At 40.8% G+C, this 25,304-nt stretch overlaps 2 protein-coding genes across 2 annotated transcripts; both read right to left on the reverse strand.

Annotated features, from left to right (window-relative positions):
- Positions 1-9,194: 9,194 nt before the first annotated feature.
- plk3 (polo-like kinase 3 (Drosophila)) lies at positions 9,195-19,338 on the reverse strand. The gene is made up of 15 exons (XM_076098441.1): positions 19,012-19,338; positions 17,848-17,955; positions 17,617-17,733; positions 17,247-17,376; positions 17,041-17,128; positions 16,485-16,580; positions 16,097-16,295; positions 15,718-15,844; positions 15,344-15,459; positions 12,815-12,935; positions 12,621-12,704; positions 11,965-12,127; positions 11,697-11,826; positions 11,350-11,460; positions 9,195-11,176 (listed from the first exon to the last, which is right to left on the reverse strand). The coding sequence occupies exons 1-15, from the start codon at positions 19,225-19,227 to the stop codon at positions 10,979-10,981; spliced, it is 2,004 nt and encodes a 667-aa protein (XP_075954556.1). The 5' UTR covers positions 19,228-19,338; the 3' UTR covers positions 9,195-10,978.
- A 1,089-nt stretch (positions 19,339-20,427) lies between these two features.
- Positions 20,428-23,964, reverse strand: cacybp (calcyclin binding protein). Its single transcript, XM_076098239.1, has 6 exons — positions 23,846-23,964; positions 22,764-22,974; positions 22,546-22,642; positions 22,357-22,456; positions 21,942-22,036; positions 20,428-21,551 (listed from the first exon to the last, which is right to left on the reverse strand). The coding sequence occupies exons 1-6, from the start codon at positions 23,861-23,863 to the stop codon at positions 21,371-21,373; spliced, it is 702 nt and encodes a 233-aa protein (XP_075954354.1). The 5' UTR covers positions 23,864-23,964; the 3' UTR covers positions 20,428-21,370.
- Positions 23,965-25,304: the final 1,340 nt, after the last annotated feature.

Here is a 25,304-nt window from a genome sequence, read left to right on the forward strand (position 1 = left end):
TGGATATTTGGTAATTCCTGGCACAAAATTCCAATGTGTGTGAGTGTGTTTGTCATATTACCAAATGAAAGTGTTCATAAACCACATTTTTTCCAGCTAATACATGCCCTGTATGTTTCCCATGTGATTGTAGCACATGATCGTCACATGTAGAGATTTTCACCCAGGAATCACATGGGATTTTCCATAATGAGCAAAGCTAAATGAAACCAAACGAAAACAGTATGAGAGTTGTTTGACTTCATAATGAGCGGACCTTGTGCTGGGATCATTTTGTCAAACTACTATTTCCAAGAAGAAGAAAAAAGACTTTCATGCTTGTTAACCAACTTCTAGAACGTTGTTAAAATGCAACAGCAGCTGAACTCACATGGCGACAGGTCCATCTCTATGAAAACTTCTGATGGAGAAAAAGGAGCTAAAAGCAAAATGGAGCTGGGCTTTCTTTGTCGAATGAAACTCAACAAAGCCAAACTAATAACAGTCTGAGTTACAGACACAGCATTTATTTCCTCCTTTTCTGAGGTCATATGTGTCATTAACTGATGAACTCATTACATTTTGATCTGGGACAAAAAAGAAAGTGTGATTACAGCTTCTGGATGACCTCAATGTTTCTATTGTCAGACCTTGAGGCTCATGATGATGATTATATCTGTTGGAAATCAGGTTAATGGAGACAAAATTGCTGCCTCACTCGTCCCTTTGATGACTTTGCTCATACATTTTTTCGGGTTTTGGTGTGTGTGTGTCATGTGAGCGATAGACCTAGCCGGTGAATGACCTTAAAATCAGCTCAGTCATACGAGTGGAGGAGCGGCTGATCCGTCCATTCTCAGTGATCTCATTCAGCCGGGGGATGAGCTGTCCGTCTCCCATCACGCTTCCTGTCACATGAGTGTTGTTGACCACACAGTGTGGTCTGAGCGCTTGAATGTGCTTCTCATACGCTCAACTCCACTTTCAGTACGTTAATTTAGTGGTGATTGTGGCGATGACGATTGCTGACAGCACGTGTATACTGAAAACAATGAAGCAGTTATTATTGGGATGAAGTCACATATTTACAAGCTGTCTTTTTGAGATATGAAGAGCTCATACCCGATGATCAATTTAAATTGCCTATACAGATATGTTTAATCATCAGTGTAAAGTGCAGGCTCTATGAAAACCCTTTATAAATCCCCTTTAAACTTAATCTGGAGGCTCAGTGCATCCTCTGCATCATCGTCTTCTGGCCATCTGTTTACAGGCTCTGTGAGTTTCTGTCTTGTCAGCAGAGTCTCTTCCTAGCAAAGACATTAGTGGATTAACAGTCTCTCACACAAGGTGTCTCCACATTATTCAAGGGTGTGGACATGCTGGTTCCAAGAAGATGAAAAATGCCGTCTCATGGGAAGCTGAGAAAGAGAAGTAAACCAGTGACAATGCACACAGTGTAGTGAGTATATGTTCAGAAGTTAAGTCTCGAGTATTCACATCCTTGAGCTTGCCGATAAATTATGTAAAATTAAAAAGAGTTGTGTTTTAGAAAAACCCTCTAACAGCTCTATTCCCAGCATACATTTGCATATATAACCAACATACAGACGGTATTTACATCTTGCAAAGTCACGTGTCATGTGGTTCAGCAGAAAGTCAGATGCACCCCTGACTCACCTCACTGAATACAGGATGGAGAATTTTAGATGAGAATACATTGAAATACTTCATTTTATTTTATTTTTTACATATTTCAGTATGTAGCCAAATAAATCCCTGCTCAATGTGAATTCACAAGATTTGTTCACACAGAGAGTATCGGAGGTAAAACTGGTGTTAGCGTCACACCCGTGTGACATTCATATTCCAACAGAAGTAAACTGAAATCCTCCAACTGCAGCTGATTTCATCTTTGATGTTCATAACCGATGGAAAAATCACCATGAAGTGTTTTTATTTAGCTCTGTCACACACGTTTGTTTTTGCGTGGGCACTGTATCTGGCTTCCTCTGCACCTCACAAACAGGAAGGTGTGTGTGTTGTTGTGTGTGTGTGTGTGTGTGTGTGTGTGTGTGTGTGTGTGTGTGTGTGTGTGTGTGTGTGTGTGTGTGTGTGTGTGTGCCACAGGATGTAAGATAATCATAGTTGATCTTTCCACGAAGTACAATACACCCACTGTAGCCCCCCTCCTGTGACTTTTAAAACTCTATAAATAGTTTTTATCTCTGTTTCCACGTGTTTGCATGAGTTTATTGTGTGTTTAAGTGTGTATCTCCAGTACGCACACACACACACATACACACACACACACACACACACACACACACACACACACACAGACAAGTGAAGGACAGTCACAGTTTAGACTTGGCTCAGAGCTCACAGGGCTGAAAGCCATCTGAACAGTTATGTTGTCATAAGCAGCTCACTCGTATCAGATATCAAAGAAGTGAAGAGCTACACTGATGTCGGCTTACTGTTTACCATCTGTTACTACTAGACTGTTTGGTGCCGTGTTCCGGTGTTACTGTGAGCTCATAACTGCACTAAAAGGTATTTAGTATTTATGGAAATCTGAGTGTTTCAGTGACTTTTTAAATATGAGTTTGAGTTTAGTTTTATCCAAACAACTGCTCGATGTTTGCTGTGAATCATTTTGGTTTTAATTGATTTCAAAGTGTCTTTAACATAATTCAGACCTGTAATATAGAATCTGTGAAAAATGAAGTGGTTACTAGTTTGGCCACCACACTTTCCAGCAAAGACTCAGATCCTCTAGTAAAACCACTACAAGAAAAAGCCCATCATTCAAAGCCTTACTTAAGTAAAAGTATGTTAGTATATATCAGCAAAATGTAGTATGAAAAGTAAAAGTAGTGCATGAAAATGGTCGCTGTCAGTATAAGATGTTATTGGAATAACATTAGGGTGCATTAATGTGGATGTTGCATTTTACTCCTGCAAATGTTTGCTAATTTTGACACCTTTACATACTGTTGGGTAATTTAATCTACACAATGCAACATATTTCAGCATACGTTTGACTGTCTTAGTGACGATGCATTTTCCAGCTGATCCAAGGGTGCCTTTAAATATTTTTTCTTTATCTGAAGAAGATAGGATAATTTTCTCAACCCATAAAGGAACACTTAATCGTTCAGCTTATCAGAAACATTCAAAGTCAACTCATCTGGAGATACGTGGTTTTCACTGGACAGGGAAGGCATGAAAAACTGTAATCTGAAAATTTACTTGTAAATGTAGTGATGTAAAAAGTCAAAATATGTCTCTGGGATGTAGAGGCATATAAATATAAAGCAGTATAAAATGGAAATACTCAAGTACCTTAAACTTGAACTCAAATAGAGTAATAGAGTAAAAGTACGACTGACTGAGGACCAAGTCAGCACATGTGAAAATGAGTACGACCAAGAAAGGAAAAGATCTGCAGTATTTATAATGACTAACACATCCATATAAAAACACATAGCGTGTATCCTTGAGGCCTATGTTGAAGGTTTTTTCTTCATGAAATGTATAGAAAACCCTGATCTATAGCACTAGTCAAAACATTCACACGGTACCTTTAAGAAAACTTAAGGGGCTGAGGATACTTTAGGAATTCTTCTGGTTAAAAACATTAATCAAAAGTTTCTGAAAAGAAAGAATAGAAGGATAAAAAAAAAAAAACATACACAATCTAAAATGGGGAAAGCAGAAGGAAACAGGTTGTGGGGGACACCTGAGATGCTGTGAAAGAACTGGGATTATTTTTGTGTGAACAGATAATTCCTCCTGGGGGAGACATCATTTGGGTTAAGGATGTGGATGGGAAAGCCATAAACATAACAAATCTATGTGGGAAATGAATGTGCAGATCTGAACAATGCGTTAGGATGTAGCAGGTCCGAACGCAGAGTCGTGGGAAGGGAAAGGGTCTTATGAAACTGATCCGCATGACTCAGGAATGCTTGTTCCTGAGTGGAAACCAGGGTTAGCCTAAGAAACCCTTCAAAAGCGAAAAGCCAACCCGCACACGCTCACACTAGGCCTTGGCTGGTGGCCTTGGCTGGACTCCATATGAGGAAAGAGCATTACAATGGCCTCACACACACACACACACACACACACACACACTCACACACACACACACACACACACACACACACACACACACACACACGCTGAAGGGGACTTGGGGGGGGAGAGAAAGCTCTTGAGAAAACAGAAGTTACTAATTAGGTAAAATTGTCCCACATCAGTAAGATGTCTGGCAGAACTCTTCCTCTCCCTGTCCCCCTCATCTGTCTCCCTCCAGATGTTTGACTTCCTGATGCATTGACTTTGGTTTTCAGTGCTGTTTCATGTTCTGTTGCCGCAGCAGGATGTATTGTGGCTAATCATTAGCGAGGATGAATAGCGAGCCCAGCTGAAACACCAAAGAGTAAGAAGAAAGACGAAAAAAACAGGAGGAATATGTCAAGGAGACATGAGATACCGGATACGTGATTTAATGGATTTCAAAGGCCTCCATCTGTATATAGAATATCTTGGAATATGACTTGGAAGTCTTTGGGAGGTCAAAATGACAATGAAATGGATGTGTAATTTCCCTGTATGCTCTTTAAAACGAGACTTCCTGAATAGGCAGATAACCATTAGTGATCTTGTAGCCTCTGTCTCGAAGCATCATATCATGTTTGCAGCCATCAAGTGTATATTTAAGAACCTTTTTCAGGTTCTTGTTTTATGATGAATGAGCAGCAAACATCTAAAGCCAGCCTGAGATAGAGTTTTCCGCCAAGTCACAGAGGAGCATGGCATTAGCTCATGCTAGCTTAGTACAGTTAGTCAAATCGGCAGGCGACGGTAGTCATTCCATCGCACAAAATGCTATCGGCTAGAAACGTGAATCCTGCTTTTTGGGGTGAAAAAAGAACCCGTGTGTCAGATATTTCTGTCAAGTTTGAGTGGTCGAGCCTGCCACCGTTGTCATTGTAAACTGCACATGTGCTGTGACGGATGGTGTAGCAACAAGGGGGCTTAGCAAACCATTCTAATAGAGAGACAACGTGTGAGAAAGGCTGTGAACTATTTTTCAAACTCCAAAAATGTTTTTTTCTTAAAAAAGGCCCAGGACTGAAAACTTAACTTTCTATTTGTTGTGTCACTGCGGACAGAAAATTATTTCAGTCTGGCAGCACAAGGGTGGCCGGCATTCTCCTTTGTGCTTTTAATAGGAACCAGAGGGAGAATCGTAAAAAGGAAACACACATTTCCTGTAGGACTGGTGTGTGACGTACACAAGTGTGTGATGCACTCCTTAATGTTCAGGAATGTGACATCAGCAGCAGGATCCCTCATGAAGGATAGGCCGCAGCCAACACAAACAGAGCCAGAAAAAGATGTGGCCAAGGGTCAGTGGAGCAGTAAGGAAAGGAAGGATGTTTCCCTCTTTTGACTCCTCCTTTTCCATGCCACCCACTTGGCTTTACCTCACACTCCCGTCTTCAAAGATGTTACAGACCACAGCAGTAATGACGATTTGTTTGTTTTTTTCCCGTAAATGTGAGTAAAATTCCACAAAGTAAGCAATCCTCACAGGGAACATTTAAAAATAACACTTACGCATACTTACTCACACATACAAGACACATAAACTCAACATCATTTTGTTTTTGGAAGAATATTTTCCACAAGTGAGTCATCAATAAAGCAGTCTTAAGAAAAACCAACACACGGAAGTGGAGAGTGTTAAAAACATGTACAGATCTTTATCCATTCAAGAGAGGCAGACATGAGAGCGGATTTGTAAGACTGATCAGTGTCATGGCTTTAAAATTTAATTTGAATTTATTTTTTTGACAGGGACAATGATAGCTATGACAAATTTTCAACTCTTGTACCTAATTGGGCTTTTACTTGTACAGTGTAATTAAAATATACAGCTTTCCATATCATAAAACCCTGATACACTACAAATATTTCAATACAATGAAATACACATCGCACAATACACGTACCACAATACCCCAGTACACCTTGGTAAGTTGCAGTACAATTTGCTGAAAATGTAAACTCCTCTGGTTTGCTTTTAACTCGCACATTAATCTTTGTTGAAAATAACTTCATGCTCTTCATGGAGAAAGCTGATTGTCAAAATTTAGCTCTGCGATGTGATATTTTCCAGTTGCCATTCACCGTGCCCCGACTGTCATGTCTTTGTAAACATCTGGAAAGAAGCTCTGGATTTAGACTGTTAATACATTTGAAAAACTAATTTGAAAAAAGCTCCCAAAGCTGAGTAGATTGTGTCTCATTCATATTAACGCAGCTATGGACATTTTAAATAACAACCCCAATGGAACAGAATGACTGAAAAAAGAAACCCCACACTTCATGTTCGATATTGATGATTTCTCGAAATGAACTCAAGGTGATTGCAGAGACTATACCATTACGTTATTCTTCTCAGCATGAAGGGATTTTGAAGTTTTTTTTCACCGTGAAGTTCTTCTGGCCTGGACTTCACGAGGTCTGACACGTTTATCTTTCCACAGGAAATCATTTCAGACTAGGGAGTGGGTGGGTGACCTCACCATGTAAACATGAAGTCATATGACACGTTAGGGGGAATTATCATTTTGTAAATGTGTGAAAAATATAATAACACATCTTATAGTTAGCACTACATTTTAATTAGGAGGTTAATTACTGTGTGAATACTTTTCTCTCTATCTCACACATACACACACACACACACACACACACACACACAACATCACTAAAGAAAGAGTGAGGGATTTTTCCATCTTTGGTAACTTTTCATTCTAGTAATTATCCACATATATAACACTTTTATCATCATGTTTTAAAGATTGCTGCTTCATTACTGGTTAAGGTAACCATTGCATTCAACTTCTGCTCAAACAGAGCCATTGAGTGTCACCAGGCCGATCCAGACATGTCCTGTCATGTCACAGTCTCACACCAAAGTGACCTGATTTAGATAAACTGATTTTGAAAGCTGAATTTGAATCGCTCATCGGTAGTAATTGATGACCCACTCAACTCTGTCAATCATGATTTTGTTATTTGCAGACATGATGATTTGATCAGACTAAAAAGGGAAAGAAAGAAAGAGCTGAGAAAGCATGTTGCTGAAGTGAGTTGGCGTATTGCCATTACAGTAGGTATGTTGTTGAGCAAACGATTTAATGCTGAAGTTCCTGTTGTGTATCCAAAGAGCGTATTGATACTGTGTACTGTGGAGGCGATGCAGTATATTTCCAGGATGTATCCCAGAGCCCATTGCAATAACAAATGTCAGATTTTATATTTTCAGTATCTTTTTGTTTTGACTTCATACACTGTGCTTTAAACAAGCACAATTCGTATAAACATTATTAATGAAGTGGTCAACTTGAATGGCAATATATGCTCATGATATCTCCTCTCCATGCTGAGATCTTGCCAAGCTTGACGCTTAAAACACATTACTTCCTGCGAATCTGTGGGCTTCTCCTGGAAAGGGCAACACATGTCGGAGCTTTCATAAACCGAATATAGGATGCACTGCTCATGCATTACATCGTTTTGTAAAAAAGGGATATTTCACAGGTTATTAATCCTTTAAAACTATTTTCACATGTAGGCCTAACAATAGTTTGTCTGGAGACGTGAGCAGAAGTCCAAACATTGATACGATCTCTCGTGTTCCAGTTTATTACAAACTGGATGCTACTTTCAATCGTTTGCTGTCTGATACTATCTGCATGATAACATACTCAATTTAAAGGTTGCTGATACTTTGGAGCACAGCGACATTGCTTGATTTTGGACCACGATGACTGCAGTTCTGAGGAAACACACAGTGCAGAGTCAAAAAGAAGATAATGAGGCAGACTTGTGAATACATTCAGAATACAGCAAGCTTCCCTCCTCTATTTGTATCTGCCAGCGTGAGCTGATGAAGAGAAAACGCCAGTGAAGAGATAACGGTTCATTTCCGTCTTTTAACACCGACGCTTTCCTCTCCATCTCTCTAACATGGGCACAAATCAGCACGGCACACATCTCTTTCTGCATCTGCTCATCTCTCTGTGACGTCAACATTATCTCAAATTTAAAAAGACTTTAGACAGAGATTCTAATATACACCTCTGAGGCAAGAGGAGTGTGAGTGGAGGAAAGTGACTGTCTCGCGTTGCAATTAAAGATGTGAAATCAGCAGATTTTGGCCTCGGCGTCACAGTGAGGGAGCCTTGTGGTCTCTGGCTGTTTCCAGCATGCAATCAGGAGGGAAGTTTGACGCCATTTCACTCCCAGTTTCATAGAGTAGCTGCCGAGTGAGTCCCGTCTATATACAGTCGGTCGTTTCCTTTTGTGTACACTAACACGAGCCAAAACAAGCCAGTATCGAGGCAGCATTTTCTCTCTGACCGTGTTCATGGTTAGACTGAGCACTGCTAGTCTAACAAGTATGGCAGGGAGCTAGGCTGCATGTGTGTGAGTTTTGTGCATTTGTGCCATATGTGTCCGAGTCATTTTTGTGTATGTTCGTTCATGTCCAAATGAGTGTTTATGTGAAATCACAGGAGTATTCCTTGTGTTGTATGCTTGTTTTATCATATTTCAGCCTTTTCTCTCCCCCAGAATGACAATAAAACCAATGATAGAAAGCCTCACTAGTTTGTAATAAAAAAAAATCTGCACCGTCACTTCTCAAATTTCTTTCCTGTGCTTCCTGCTGTGTCGAGTTGATCTCGTAGATGCTTTCACTTCAGTTAAGGGTCAAGATACTTGCCAAGACATTCATAGAATAGTGGATGATAGACGTCAGGGAAGGACATTTTAATGGAGTTGATTTTAGTGATACAAATAAGGGGCAGATCATGCCAGCTGTCTATAAACAAAAGAATGTCATCTGCATAGTGTCCGTGTCTAACTTTAAACGTGGCTGAAGAGCTTTACAGTCACTGCGAGAGGCTCAAACAAAGTAATGGGCTGAGAGGACAGCCCTGTCTAGTACATCTGGCAGCGGTGTAAGCCATCAGGGAGGCATATACCAATGACAATTATTTTTATGGCAATACTATCTTTTTGGACCAAATGGGATGAAAAGTGAATTTTATCTTAAAATTCCTAATCTCCTGGGAAATGAAACACTACAGCAGAAATGTTTCACTGAGCAACAATAACTGCAAAATAAGTTCATTTTCAATCAACTTTATTTGTCCCATTTCCCCCCCAAATATGTTACATACAAAAGGTGATCGGAATTGAACATTTCCTTGTGTCAAGACCGTAACATTTACACAATAAATAAAAAACGAGTATAAATAAAAAAATAAATAAACAGGACATTATGTGCCAAAAAATAAAGACTCTTCTGAATTGGCAGATGGCTTTCACAATGTTGGGTTTTTGAACACATGTACGTAATACTTGCATTCCAGGTCACAGTTTTTAGGATACAACTCTGGGTTGAGAAAGCAATGTAAACCGATAAGGATTACAGTACAACAGAGTACAATGTTTTATTTTTTCCCTTAGTAGATATTACTGCGATATATACTTATGATGCCAGTTGTTCTAAAAGCTTATACCAGGTAGTGAGAGTGTAGTGCTATTGGAATTACTTCTAAACTTTGCTCAAAGTACAAAAGTAAATCCCACCTGTAAAAACCATCTCTCGTATCTCGTTTGTATCCAGCTTGACATTCACAAAGGGTTGTTATTGCACTATACAGACATCCCTCAGAAAGGCACTTTTATCCCCTCCCCCCCCTCTCCAACCAACAGTTTTATTTACCAGCACGTGTTGCACACACATTCAATGACGGTATTGTGAATTTAAAACTGAATAATTTTAAAAACCAAAGAATGCCTTTTGGTATCTAGTTAAAAACTACTAAAATATAACAAGTGGTAGTCAAAGGTTTCACTTTCCAGATGCATTTACAAAAAAAAAAAAAAAAAAAGTGCAAAATTGTGTTGCTCCCATAGCCCCTTTAATATGCTGTGTACCACATCAGTGAAATTTGCTTCCAACTACAACAAAAAAAGACAATGCGATGTTGGATCGGAAGAGGCGGTAACCTTTTCCGAACCATCGTCAAATAAGGCCAGGAATGTCTTTTGTGCATGAAAAGGTCAAGATCGTAGTGTGATCCTATTGTTGGCTCATTTATTTAGAAAAAAAAAATGAATGTGTGCACCATAGTCCGAACAGGCCAGAAACAACCAAGGGTAAGAGGGGTCTCTCTCTCACCAATCAAACCCCAGCTCTTCCCAAAGCAACTCTGCTGTAAGATCAGTTTCAATGAAAGTAAACGGCGTAAATGACCTTGCAGCTAAAACACTTTTGGAAAACAGCCTAAAAAGAATTCCAGCGGCAAGATTATCCTTGTTCTGTTGCAAGCAAATAAGACAATTTTAGTGTTTAGATACCTTTGACAAACCATGCCTGGATTATAGGCCATCAGGGGGAGCTGAAAGCTGCAGGTCTGGTTGGTAGCTTTGAAAGATCCAGCCATGAAGCGGTGGTTTTGAGTGAGTGAGGGAAGGTATTTGGAGTTTTGGGGTGTTCATTTAGGCATCTGCCTGTGAGGGATCCATCACTTCAGGCCAGGTAGGAGTCTCTTATATTAGGTATCAATACCTTCCGGGTGGATACCTTTGAGGCATAAGCTGGACAGGCACAGAACCTCGAAGCAGAACTTCCCGACTGCTTGATGTTTATCAAGGTCAATCAATCTGAAAATCAGCTGCCTAAGCACCAGTTCAAAAAAAAAAAAAAAAATAAATAATAATATTTGCTCAACTCCTCTGAGCAGCCTTCCATCCGTTAACTGAACAGGCGTCGGCTCATCCCCGGCGCTGCCTTGAGAAATTTGATCAACCAGTCAGGCTGCCTAGGAAGAAGTGTTAACCGGTCAGATCGCCTCAAAGGCATCTGCCGATCGGGCAGCCTGGGAGGCACTGAGCTGGGCCCTCAGGCATCGGCATGGTGCTGGAGAAGCTGGACCACGTATCGCAGCCGGTGTCTCAGCTCAGCGGTGCAGCCCATCTCATTCAGCATGCTGAGGAGGTACGTGCACGAGACGCGCTCCCGGCTGATGTAGGTGAGCAGATAGGAGTCATCAGACGACTTGCACAGGATGATCTTGGTGTGGTCTGCGTAGAAGTTAACCTGGAAGGGATTTAAAAACAGCATGTAAGAAGAAGAGGTCCGCAATCCAGCACGAGTGTTACCAAAGTGGGTAAATTACTTCTCTCCCAACTTGGTCGACAGTGTTGCATTACTCGATTTATTTATGCATTTTAAAATCCATCTAGGACTAGAATTAATGAGCTTTTTCGAACCTGTAATGTGCCATTGTTGAAGAGCATGACAAGAGCATGGTCCGTCTTCACCCACTGGAGCAGCAGAGGAGGACAACCGGATACTTGATCCTCACAATGCAGATCTCCACCCTGAAGAGGACAGAACACATTTAGTTTAGATCACAGGATGTCACGTTATACAGGACATCTTAGACCGCTTTGAAAAGCTAGAAAAATTTGTTTAAAAGGGCTTTTTCTTCTCGCAGAATATACAAACGATTCATTAGGAAATTGAAAGCATGCAGTCATTTAGTATCCGATTAATAAAAAATAAAAACATAATGGCTGCAGTCTTCTAGCTGAAAACCAAGCCGCTTCGCTCATACCTCCATAAGGTTTTGCTCCATGTAGTTGGCCATGAGGTCCACAATTTGTTTCTGGTTGCGAAGTTGCTCAGGTAGAGCGTTGGCAGGGAACGTGAAGAGTTTGTTGTTGGGAATGCAGTAGTGGACTGTCCTGGTTAGAGGGAAAGTGAAAGTGTTACAAAAAATAAATAATTAATTTGAATTAATGATCCCCCATCAAAAAGATTAAATCTCTTGGCCAAGTCCAGTCATAAAGTAGTTTTAAGCACAAGTGTTTACGAGTACTTACTTGCGTTGGTCACAAAGACTAAGTCGTGTTCCCTCATTGAAGAGTACGCCGATGCTTTGGTTCGAGAGCTGGTAGCCAAAACCATATTTGTTGGAGTAGTCCACCCATTTAGTCACCCACAGGAAGGACTGGGGCCTGGACAGACAGGGCGGGTTTCTAGTGGCTGCAGAGAGACGAGATAAAAGTGTTAAGGAGTATGGAACAATTTCACAGCATGCCAATACCTATCCAAATTAAATAGATGACACAAAAAGTTAGGTTTACAAAAGGTTTTACAAAAAAAAAAAAAAAAAAAAAAAAAAAAAAAAAAGATGCTAGACATGTTAAGAAGCTAGTTAGGCTTAAAGGTGCTCCAGGCTACATGAGTCAGCAGATATTCAGAGGCTGTGAGGAAATAGCTGAGGCTCAGAGAAGATGTGGTGGATTAAACTTGAATGACGTGCATCATGTGTAATTTAAGGCAACAGAAAGAAAGAGTTCATGTTAGAGGAAGCAGCAGCATTGTTTGGCGTACCGTTTTGTGGCTCTGTAGCTTAATCCATTATCTATATGGATGAAATTTTCCATTTCAACATTTCCATTTATTGTTAGACACGTCGAGCTGATTCACCAAACATGAGTAATATGATTATTATGCTTTTAATCAAAAGTCCTACCTGCAGGCATGGTAGCCAGGCAGCTGTTGAGAACTTTCAAGGCCGATTCAGACACAGTTGCAGGGGTCAGAACGTCCTCACATGCTGGAGAGAAAAAAGTAGTACTTTAAAAACATTGCTCAAATAAAGACAAAAGGAATTAATATGCAATGAAATATATAGAACGTGCATTTAAAGTATTTGGGGGGGCCTACGTTCTGTGCTGCTAGCCGTGGTACCCTTGAAGGAACGCGAGATCGACTTCCTGGATTCCTCCTCAGCAGGAGTCGGTTCTAGCGGCACGGAGCTGACCACCTGACCAATAGGAGAGGGCACCTGAGCAGCAACAAACAAACAAAAAAAAAAAAAAAAAAAAAGATATGATTTAATTGGTAAGAGCAGAGGGGAAAAAAAATGACATGTCAAGGTAACCACAGAGTTAAGAAAAACCACGAGGCAGTCTGTCAACACGTTCAGTTAGTGCTTGTGGGTCTAAAAAAAAAAAAAAACATGTCATATCTATAGAGAGAGAGAGATCTCTATAGAGAGAGAGAGAGAGAGAGATCTCTATAGAGAGAGATACACACGTGATGGTCATATAATTAGAATATCATCAAAAAGTTGATTTATTTCACTAATTCCATTCAAAAAGTGAAACTTGTCTATTATATTCATTCATTACACACAGACTGATATATTTCAAATGTTTATTTCTTTTAATTTTGATGATTATAACTGACAACGAAGGAAAATCCCAAATTCAGTATCTCAGAAAATTAGAATATTACTTAAGACCAATACAAAGAAAGGATTTTTAGAAATCTTGGCCAACTGAAAAGTATGAACATGAAAAGTATGAGCATGTACAGCACTCAATACTTAGTTGGGGCTCCTTTTGCCTGAATTACTGCAGCAATACGGCGTGGAGTCAATCAGTCTGTGGCACTGCTCAGGTGTTATGAGAGCCCAGGTTGCTCCGATAGTGGCCTTCAGCTCTTCTGCATTGTTGGGTCTGGCATTTCGCATCATCCTCTTCACAATACCCCATAGATTTTCTATGGGGTTAAGGTCAGGCGAGTTTGCTGGCCAATTAAGAACAGCGATACCATGGTCCTTAAACCAGGTACTGGTTGCTCTGGCACTGTGTGCAGGTGCCAAGTCCTGTTGGAAAATGAAATCTGCATCTCCATAAAGTTGGTCAGCAGCAGGAAGCATGAAGTGCTCTAAAACTTCCTGGTATACGGCTGCGTTGACCTTGGACCTCAGAAAACACAGTGGACCAACACCAGCAGATGACATGGCACCCCAAACCATCACTGAGTGTGGAAACTTTACGCTGGACCTCAAGCAACGTGGATTGTGTGTCTCTCCTCTCTTCCTCCAGACTCTGGGACCCTGATTTCCAAAGGAAATGCAAAATTTACTTTCATCAGAGAACATAATTTTGGACCGCTCAGCAGCAGTCCAGTCCTTTTTGTCTTTAGCCCAGGCGAGACGCTTCCGACGCCGTCTGTTGTTCAAGAGTGGCTTGACACAAGGAATGCGACAGCTGAAACCCATGTCTTGCATACGTCTGTGCGTAGTGGTTCTTGAAGCACTGACTCCAGCTGCAGTCCACTCTTTCTGAATCTCCCCCACATTTTTGAATCGGTTTTGTTTCACAATCCTCTCCAGGGTGCGGTTATCCCTATTGCTTGTACACTTTTTTTCTACCACATCTTTTCCTTCCCTTCGCCTCTCTATTAATGTGCTTGGACACAGAGCTCTGTGAACAGCCAGCCTCTTTTGCAATGACCTTTTGTGTCTTGCCCTCCTTGTGCAAGGTGTCAATGGTCGTCTTTTGGACAACTGTCAAGTCAGCAGTCTTCCCCATGATTGTGTAGCCTACAGAACTAGACTGAGAGACCATTTAAAGGCCTTTGCAGGTGTTTTGAGTTAATTAGCTGATTAGAGTGTGGCACCAGGTCTCTTCAATATTGAACCTTTTCACAATATTCTAATTTTCTGAGATACTGAATTTGGGATTTTCCTTAGTTGTCAGTTATAATCATCAAAATTAAAAGAAATAAACATTTGAAATATATCAGTCTGTGTGTAATGAATGAATATAATAGACAAGTTTCACTTTTTGAATGGAATTAGTGAAATAAAGCAACTTTTTGATGATATTCTAATTATAAGACCAGCACCTGTATATATAGACACATCACTGGCTTTAAAGGCGTTCATCTTTTGCATCTTACTGCCACGCAACTATTTTTAGGAACGGTTTACTTGTGTGCTTTTGAAGTATGCTGCAAGTTGGATGTGTACCGTCTAATGTCACATTAACACACGGGGTTGTTGTTTTTTTATATTATGGTGGCAATCTGTTGGCATGTCAAGTTTTTCCTGCAAACATATGCATTTAAAATAAATATATTTTTAAAAATAAAACGGTAAACAAGATTCTTTTGACGTCTACTTTAATGAGCTTGTGCTCCTTGACGGCAACCCGTTTTCTCAGCACAGGCCCATCATCAATGCATTTCCTATTGGGCTTTATAAATAGCTACTAGACCGGTCCGTTAGGGACTGGCCAGCAGAGCTTCCTGCTGCTGTGGCATTCAGTCAGTCGTTTTAAAAACGAATACAAGACAGTTTGTGGTAAGATTAATTACATGTAGTAGAGATGAAAGGGTAAGGATGGATTTTGCCGAGAAAAGTTTTAAGATACTAGGGGGAAAAAAAGAAGAAATATGTACCTCATTGGGTCCCACTGTCATGTAGCTGATCTGCCTGTTGATGGAACATTTAACAATGCCAGACACCAGCTTGGAAATGTCTTTGTCATCTTTTTCCTCGCATGGGATCTTCTCCACTGCAAACACAAGATTTTTGCATTGTAGTCACAACAATGATGTTGTTAACACCTACAGCACTTCTTTGACATGCCTGAAGGAAACCCGAAACCGACAACATTCCGGTTCTTCAGTTCAAACTTCAGTTCTCGTGAGACAAAACCACATTGCCGAGGTGACAGGAGTTGCATAGTCACATGCGTAACTAACCGATGACTTGCAAAAGAGATGAGATAATCTTCTATGTGGTCAGTCACTTGACTGCTGTGCTACATTACCTTTTGCCTTCTTCTTGCCAAAGAAGCTCTTTGCTATTTTAGTGAAGAATTTCTTGGCAGGGCTGGGGGGGTGGAGCTCTGGCACCATCACACAGCTGCTGGGTGGAAGCTTATCAGGGGTGAAACCCTGGAGGAGGAAGAAGAAAAAAAAAAAGGCAGAGAGGATGAGGACGATGGAAGAGGGACAACATGATACATCGAGCAAGAGATTTGCTGTTCTAGTTTCAAGCACCATTGTCCTTACTCCCAAAAACAAAAAGGCATTATGATCTTTTAGCTAATGGCAAACATGTCCATTAATGAACAAAAGCCCCAAATCCCATCATTGTTTCTTTAAACAGACTTGGAAAAAAAAAAAAAAAAGAAGACTTTTACATACTTTGGTGAAGAATTCATGGTTGAGGATTTGATCCAGTGAGAGTCTGTCGCTGGGGTTTTTCTGCAGGATGCCTGAGATGAGTTTCTGTGCCGCGGGGGAGAGCGAGGCCGGCAAGTTGTACCGAACGTCCTTTATACACTTGTAGGTCTCCTTCAGGTCGAGAGTCTCGAAAGGAGGGTTTCCGCACATCAGCGTGTACCTGAACGGGATACAGCAAGGCAACCATTGTCAACTCGAGATAGAAAACGATGATTCAGAGTTAAAAAAACAACTGTAGTGGTTGGGCACCACGTCCTCATTCCCACACTGACTGAGATGAAGCTAAGCAAAACATGTTCAACTAAATAAAATTGTTCATTGTACACATGACTGGACAAAAATAACTCACATGACGCATCCGAGGGACCAAACGTCGGACTCTGTGCCGTGGCCCTGTCTGTTGAGCACCTCGGGGGCCAAGTAGTTGGGAGTCCCACAGATTGTTCTGAGAAAAAGAAAATTACAGGATATATGTAATGCTTCAAAGGGCCTTCTGCTCTGTAGATGCATCATGCAGACAAGGAAGTAGTGGTTGAGGCATTGTTTTTTTTTTTTCTGCAGCAGTCATTCCACAGGAAGGTGTCAAACTTGTATCGAAACTCTGCTCTAAGCGCTACATTCAACTGCCACTTGGAAACCGGTTTAGTTGGGTACTTACTGAGGGGAAAGTTGTGGTAGGAGGAATGCGCTGGGTAACCGACGTAATGGTTTTAGGTCAATGTGCATTGCACAAGCCTAGAAAATGGCTAAGACTGCAGTGTTCAGGTTTTTCGGATGTTGTGTTTATGTATAGTAACTCAAATTCGGGTATAAATTATCCCAAAAATATTATTCTTTCTAAACCTTAATTAGAAAAATACTGAAGTATTTTAAATAGTGGTAGTTAAGTAATTAAAAATGCGTACTTTTTCCTCATCTCGACTGTCTCCAGTTTGGCGGCGAGGCCAAAGTCTCCCAGACGCAGGTCCATGTTCTCGTTGACAAAGAAGTTGCCTGAAAGAGACAAAAAAAACATTTGTCCGGTCAGCATTCCGCAGTTAACATGTGCCTGCCCCCTAAAGTCACAGCAGATTCCTGGGATGCTTGTTGTGCGCCAACCACGTTCACATACCTAGTTTGAGGTCTCGGTGCAGGATCCCTCTGCTGTGGATGTACTTGAGGCCGGATATGATCTGTCTGAGGTAATATCGCACTTCTGGCTCTGTGAGCGTGTGTCTCGCCTTCCAGATGTGTGCCAGGGACTGCAGGGGACAGAGCAAGGAGTGAATCAGTGAGACTGTACGACACTGCTGCACATACAGCACACACAAGCAATTATCAATAATGATTAGGCTTTCAGCTTATCTTGAGTCAAATAAAAACTGTGTATATAGTCTATTGTGCCATGGAGGAGAGTTACAAGGCAAGCTGCATTTCAGCAAGCAAAACACATAAGCTGTGCAGACTGTTCTTTTTTTTTTTTGAAATTCCTGTAGTCTCACCTTCCGACTGCAGAGCTCGAGGAAGATGTAGATGTTGTCTTGGTCTTCAAAATGATGAGAGAATTTCACCACATGCTTGTGCGACAGGGTTTTGTGGAGCTCGATCTCATTCGTGATCTGTTAAGATTTGACAAACCTCGTCAGTTTGTGTGCACATTTCAAGCCTAACAAAAACAGAATCCAGGTGTTGGATTGAGCTCACGCAAGGCACGAACAAGCGTGATCACGTACCTTGTCCCTTTGGTGTGGTTTGGACACTCTGCTCTGTGGAATCACCTTCACGGCATACATTTTGTTGCTGGAGATGTCCGTCATCTCGTAGCATCGAGCGAAGCCACCCTATAGGGGGGGGGGGGGCAAAACAAGGATGATCAGTTGAGAAAAGCAGCAGGTTGAAAACCTGCATTGGCCATAAATAATCTGCCTGTTTTTGATCAGCGGATCAATAGCTGTGCTGCAATCAAAATGCTTTAGCCAAGCAAAGGTTGGTGTGGAGGCAAAGGTAATCAATGAGAGAGAAAATAACCGATCCGGGACAGAATGTAAGATGCATCATTTCATAAATCAAGATGAGAAACTGACGAGCATCTTTTGTTGCCTAGTGTGCTCCGACATGCTTCTAGAAAACAGATCATCATCATCATCATCAACCCCCTAATGTCGTGTTCATTCACAGATTCCAGATGCAATCAAGACTACATATTATGCTTGAGGACATGAGGGTTGAGGCAGACGGAGCTGCTGCATTCATTAACCGTGAAACTGACGGAGACGTTTCCAGCTCTGCGGCAGGCAGCGGAAGAAAATAAAAATGTCCAAAAAAAAAAAAAAACAAAAAAAAAAAAAACTTGGCTGGCAGCCCGACGGAGCATATCGATGACCAGCAACATGTTGGTACATCCGCCTCCATTCATACATCGCACATAGGTGCGGTCTCAAACATGATTACAGCGGCGGTATTGTAGGAAGAGGAGCCGCGGAGCAGCCGCGCAGACGTGTCATTGGTGGAACAGTCGTCTGAGCAGTCATTTAAAAATGAGATTCTTGTGAATAACGATTCTTCTAATCGACTTTTTTTTTTTTTTTTTAAAGGTGTTGCCAATCATGATTGTGTGTGCTCGGGAGGTGGGCACACCTTGCGCCTGATTCACCCAGTAATGACGCGCACAGCAGGGGGAGATTGGTCACATCCACCACGAGGTCATGTTCCCCGCATGGTTGTCATATCTGGAAAACGGCTAATAATTCATTTTTATAAATCATAGACAGCTTCCGCATATAGACCTCAAGCAGCGACTCGTTTATAAACATGCAAGACCAGTTCGTTCACCTCAGATGACAACACACCTTCGGTGACGCGAGACTAAGGCACATTAAAAAAAAAAAGCTCCGTACCTTTCCCAAAAGCTTCCCTTTACTGTACGACCTTCCCGTTTTGGAGTCAGTCACCACCTGAGCCAGCTCCGGTTTGATCTGTTCGGGTTTATTCCTGCTGGTTTTCACCGGGGCAGCGGACTGTTGGGGTCCACGCTCCGGAGCGGGCTTAAATAAATCCGCATTCATGGCGTGGCACGAAATGCGCTGCGCCGCGGTGAAACAACCGGTATCCATTAAACACAGCGGTGGAAAGAACCAGTTCGTGTATATGTATATATAGATATATATTCCTTTCGCGTATTTTTCTCAGTGGTTGGTCTGGTGCGTAATGATGCGTCCGCCTCGTCCAACTCTATCCATCTGGAGTGTCTGAGCTCTGCAGGCTATATATAGGCGAGCAGCGACGTCACGGGACAGGGGGCGGGGCGAGGTGGTGCACTGGTGGAGAAAGTCCAGACGATTTGATCAGATCAAATCTCCATAAAAAAATCTGTTACACTTTGATGTCGCGCGTAAAGCTGCCGAGAGGCCAATGACACGCTGTAACCCGAGCAGGGGGGGGGGGGGGTTTGGGGGTTTCCATGTTCGTCATGTTTAAACTCTGATGCGATGATGGTCACTTTAAGAATATTGTTTATTCTAACACCACATTCTCATTTTACTCAACCTACTGTGACCGTTTCATTGTATAAGGGTGATTGTGTTAAGAAACGTGTCCAAGTGAATAACTCACCAAGCGTGTCATGTAATATTATCCTAGTGAGACATCTGCTCAATAAGAGGAATTGTGAATGGTGATTTCCTGTTCACCACATACCACAAATTAATTCCAATTTGTGAAATGTTGCCATGAGTCTTATAATTTAAAAAAAAAAACTTCTGAGGAGCAATTTTTTTTTTTTTTCCAAAATCCTCAGAATACTACAAAATAAAAGCACACATTTTCAATAAATCTTGGGTTAGATTTACCCCGTCTCTGTGTGTGTGTATGAGTGTGAAACACTCAAAGTAACAAGTGTGAACTACTCATCGCTGCTGCCACCTGGTGGACAAAATTCTGCAGAACTGATTGTGTACATTACTCAAAACTCCCATTATTCAACAGTCTACACATTGTACTTTGACTGTTTTTAAAGCAAGACAGGCCACCAATCAAAAGCTGTGCTGCACAAACAATAATCCAGGTGACCGTTGCTCATCTTACTTTATAAAAATAGAAAAAAGGTTCAACTTAAGACCAAGTCGTCACTGTCTTCAAATAAAATGCCACGTTTTTCTGTGTGCAGGCAGGCCTGTGAAGGCATATCTAAATTATGACAACGCAAATTACACTTCTTGAAGACATGATGACAACATGAATACTGGGCCAGACAAGTCTAAGAAATGGTTGGTTAAAACACTCCAAACCAGAAGATAAACAAAGGCAAAGCAGAGTCAGTTCAAGATCTGTATTTGTGAGAACGTCATGAAGAACCTGAGGGCCGGCAACAATACACGTAAGACTAGAATAAAAGCAGAGGTAAAATAAGCAACAGAATTAACACGTGGGAAACAAGCAAGTTCAACAGTGCTGCTGTAAATATAGTGGTAAACTGTCCATACAATGAAAATGCAAGTCACATGAAGGAATTACTAAGTGTTTCAGAGCATTACGCTATGCGACAGGAATGGGTGAAATACAGTAAATGTCAAACACAGACCTGTGTAGTAATGTGAGTTACTACACTTGAGCAGTATTCTCTTTGCAGCTATCATTTGAGCTATTTATGGAATGACAATTTAAAAAAAAAAAAGGCCTGATATGAAGACGTTAAAAGAAGTCAGAAGAGCCCTCTGGTTGACTTCATTAAAGGAATATGAGCACGACTTTGGCAAATGTACACATGGAAACATTTTCAGCTCAGTTTAGCTGCACAGGAACGATATGAAGATGTGACTTTACAGAACATGTCTCAGGTATTTAATAATCCCCGGTCCAATTTAAACTATGACTTACTCACAGACATTAATCTCAAGAAAAACAACTGCATTGTGGTCCTTTGACACATTCAATCTGACATTACCAAACAAAGTGACCGACGCAGTTTCTTGTTGTGTTAAGGTAGCCACCTGGTAGCCACCGCCCTTATGTTTGTACAGATGTTTTCCATGCAATTTATTGATAGCATTCTGCATTACGTTCCATGACATTTCAAAGCGGGGCCAAAACTAGGCCATCCTGGGTTTAGATATTAATCCCAAAACTTTATTCATGAGCTGTACACAGAATTTCGAGATTTTGTCGAAATATGATTCATATATTGGACTCATAATATTTAATATTCAAGTCATGTCAAATGCATCCCTGGCAGCTCTCCCTTGGTGCTGCTTGTGGAGCTCAGAGGTCCATCATGTCTTCTCCTCCTCCTCCTTCTCCTCCTCGAACTTTCTTCTCCTGGGACTCTGACCAGGCTTTGTTGATGGTTCTCTTCATCTCGTCATCGCCCTCCGTGTAAATCTTCTTCAGCATGTTCATCAGACCGTCGCTGGGGTCTGCGTTCTCGTCAACATTGGGTTTACTGTTGAGAGACAATAGGATAACAGTTTATATGTCTTGATACGAATAGCTGGGATTCTCATCCTCACCATGTGGTATGGAGTACAGTGACACCTGGCTCAAAGACATGGTACTGCACTGCAATGTGTTAGAGCGTATGTGTATGAGAATACTGGAAAGTGTACAAATAGTTAGAAAATAAAAGACATTATGGTGTTTTTTTCTGCTCACGCCATTGTGTCCTTAGTTACTGACAACACATTGGCATCAATAGAAGTAGTGGTGGTACTAATCACCTTGTACAAATTAATTCGGTGGAAGCTTGTAGTGGCCATATGTCACTTAAGATCCCTGCTTTGTGCAAGTTACTTTAACTAATATGAATTAATATTCCTTATTTATTTGAACTTACTCTTTCTCTTTAGACTGCTTTTCCACCGTTGTTAGACAGTCCCACTTCTTTGTTGTCTGCTTCTTGCACATGACCAGGATCATGTCTGTTTTTATCTGTTGATGGGAGGAAAGATGGTTAAAAGGCCTTTCAGAAGCCAACAGGACTCTGCTGCTCTGTTTTCCCCAGAGGTAAGCAGAGTGAACAACGGGTCAAATGTAAGTCAGCACTAAGCCTGAATGCAGCAGTTGGTAAAACAAGGGACTACTAGAAACCCATGTTTCTTTGTTGCTGGGTTGCTAGTTATGCCTTAAATATTATTAATAAATCTGACCTATTTCCAGCTTCAACTTTTTGACTGATAAAATCCAAAACTCGTGCCACTTTCTATCAAAATACAGTGTATTCCTTTAAAGGATGAATAAGCTTTGTCCACCTTTTTATAGCTGTCCTTTTCATCGACTGGATATAACAGGTTGAGGATCGTCATCTGATGGTTTTTCCCATCAAGATCCTTTACCAACACAGAAAAAGACCTGCAAAAGAGAGGACGAGCAAACACAATTCAATTCATTGTGCGGGTGGTGGCACATGATTCATGTAAATATGCTAATTATCACCGTACCTTTCTGTAAAGTTGACCTCCACGTTGTCTGATGGAATTTTGTGCACATCCTTCAACGTGAGGTATATTTTGATGAATTTCTCTGACTGGTCCCAGGCTGCATAGAAGAGGCAAAAGTGCGAACATTATTTTCAAATGCTTTTCAGCTCTTGCACACATCTAAACAGTTGTACTTTCTCACACACGACTGGTAGTCTTACTAAACAATGGCACCCTACCATAGTTGTTGATCTTGACTGTGTATGCTGCTTTAGAGGCAGCAGATGGGTCTGCGTCTCTCTTGGCTTGTTTCTCCTTTTGTTGTCGCTTGACTGCGAGCTCCTTCTCCACCTTCTTCTGCTCCTGCTTTAGCACCTCCTGCACTCTTTTTCTCTCCGCCTTCTCCAAGAGTGACCCCAGCTCCACGAAATCGGCCTCCAACTGGTTGATCTGTATTGGAGAAAGAATTAGACCAATTAAAAACAATTTGATGGAACACGATATTAAATAATGCGTAAAATGTGCTCCATTTGTTGATCAACACGTCACAACATTATCTCAAGTTTAAATACTAAATATTTGCTTCAATGTTGTACAAGTGTTGCTTGAATGTCACTTTGTTATATTTAGAATATGTAAGGTATATTTGTTGTTACTGGTCAGGGATAAAAAATAAAAAATGATATATTGGGGTAGCCCTATGGTAGTGTTTTTCCTCTTTTTGCCCAGTCCTTTCTAATGCAAATCACCCTGTAGCTGGGAAATAAATACTGTACACTCAAGCGACATTAAGAATATCACCTATCAGAGAAAATACGAATTATGTAGTTATTTATTTTTGCTTGTAAAATCAGTTTACTGGAAGAGGACCGATCACCCCATCACTGCACATGAGGGATGCTGAAGCAACTTAGATGGTGGCGTAAAGTCAAGAAAAGCAAGCTAACCGAAACTAACTCAGCTTTATTTGCAGAATGTAAACTGCAGTCAAAGCTAGCTTACTGCTAGCAAGCTAGCTACAGATACATACAGACAGACATGAATAGGCATTGATATTTCTTTGGAGAGTACGCCATTAAAAAACGTTGAGTTGTAGATACAAATGTACATACTTCTTAACTAAAATTGGAAACAATAACAGACTTTGGTGGTTAGCAGTTGCTTGCTAATTCGCCAAGTTAGCTAGCGTAGCATTGCTTTTAGTAGAAGCATGTCACATAACGTCAGTTCACCCTACAGCTAAATTCAATGAACTCATACAAACCCTAGCTTGGTCCTGTTGGCTTAATTACACTAAACTGAATAAAAACGTTCCGTTTACCTGTTCGGATATATCCATTTATCCTTTGTCAGTTAAATTCGTTAGGTTCAGAAATGTGTTTGTGTAGCGTTACTAGTCTGCTGCAGTACTTTTCACCCTTCACCGGATATGGTTCTTCTTCTTCTTTTTGAATAATGGCGGTTGTCAAGCCAGCCTACGGGTGCACTACCGCCACCTATTAGACCGAAGTGTTGGCATCCATAAAATATACAAATTAAAATACATTTTCTCGATAAATGTTCTTTTAAATGAAAGCTTGAAAATGCATTTTTCTGTCTGATAAATATAAAGAAGTAAACATGTCCCCACTAGGGGACAGTGTTTCCTAAAACAACACTTACCTCTGTGAATAAATGTGAGAATACCATTCATTCCATCATTTACTGGGATAGTCCCTCCGCCTCTGTGCTTGTTTTTTTTAACATTATTTTAGAAAGCTACTACTCTGTACAACATGTCGAGTGATATGCATCCCATTTAAGCAGCACCTTTATTTTTATTTGTGGAAATGTATTTATTTTTGGACTGCTACATATTTAGACTGCAGTTGCAGCCAAAAGTGAAAATATATACCTCTTGTTGGAGCTGGACGTGGTCACGTATTGTTTAAATGATTAGTGCTGACATCAGAGTCAATGTCATGTAATATAACAAGAAGCTGTCAGCTTATTACTGTATCATGTCACAGTCCTAAACCCCTTAACCCGATACATACAATGACATATTAAAATGGCTCTTACCAGTGTTTATAGGCGCTGTTGGCAGGTATGATAAAATACCTAAAGACTTTTAAAGGATATGTTTCCGATATTTAAAATAAATGCTCACTTTCAGGACACTTACTAATATGGGGATCAAGACGATGAGAAACTTTAGACAAACATGTCAATTTCCTCATTGAACCTGAACTATCAAACTATATTAATTTACCTGAACCTGAACTATTAATAACTATATTAATTTACCTGCCAAAAATAATGTATTGTGACAACCCCAAATTAAAATGTGCAGAGCAAAGATGAATTAGGGATTTAGGGCCAGATTAAAATGAAACATAAAAAATGAATAACATGATTAAGTGCCCTCTCGGGTGCAACTTCCAATGGGGAAAGCATGATTAAGTGCCCTAGTGGGTGCCCTTAAATGGAGAAAGCATTATAAAGTATATACATTATTATACATTATAAAGTAAGAAAAAAACACAATGCCATATAGGCTGCCCTACATGCTGGAAAACTTCCTGTGTGCTGGTGTGGGGATTTCTTGCTTGATTGAAACTCTGTTTTTAGTGAGCGAGTCAGGTGGACGGTGGGGTGACGATGTGTGAGCTATGTTGGACGTCCACAGACAGGCAGGCTGGGTAAACAGAAACCCACGCAGACAGCTAAGCCCACTTGATGTGGCTCTTTCTCCGGCGACTAAGTGTGTGGGAGTATGGAAACTTCCACAGACACTTGTT

Source organism: Anarhichas minor, unplaced genomic scaffold (genome assembly GCF_050575085.1).
Source record: "Anarhichas minor isolate MPS153535 unplaced genomic scaffold, ASM5057508v1 ptg000024l, whole genome shotgun sequence".
Classification (NCBI taxonomy): Eukaryota; Metazoa; Chordata; class Actinopteri; order Perciformes; family Anarhichadidae; genus Anarhichas; species Anarhichas minor.

Coding starts and splice junctions, on each gene's coding strand:
- cacybp (XM_076098239.1), bottom strand. Junction 22,457..22,545: donor GAGGTCAACTTTACAGAAAG/GTACGGTGATAA, acceptor TCTCTTTTGCAG/GTCTTTTTCTGTGTTGGTAA. Junction 21,552..21,941: donor AAGCAGTCTAAAGAGAAAGA/GTAAGTTCAAAT, acceptor GTCTCTCAACAG/TAAACCCAATGTTGACGAGA.
- plk3 (XM_076098441.1), bottom strand. CDS start 19,227: ATGGATACCGGTTGTTTCACCGCGGCGCAGCGCATTTCGTGCCACGCC. Junction 17,377..17,616: donor TCGAGCTCTGCAGTCGGAAG/GTGAGACTACAG, acceptor TGTCCCCTGCAG/TCCCTGGCACACATCTGGAA. Junction 17,129..17,246: donor GCACCGAGACCTCAAACTAG/GTATGTGAACGT, acceptor TGTCTCTTTCAG/GCAACTTCTTTGTCAACGAG.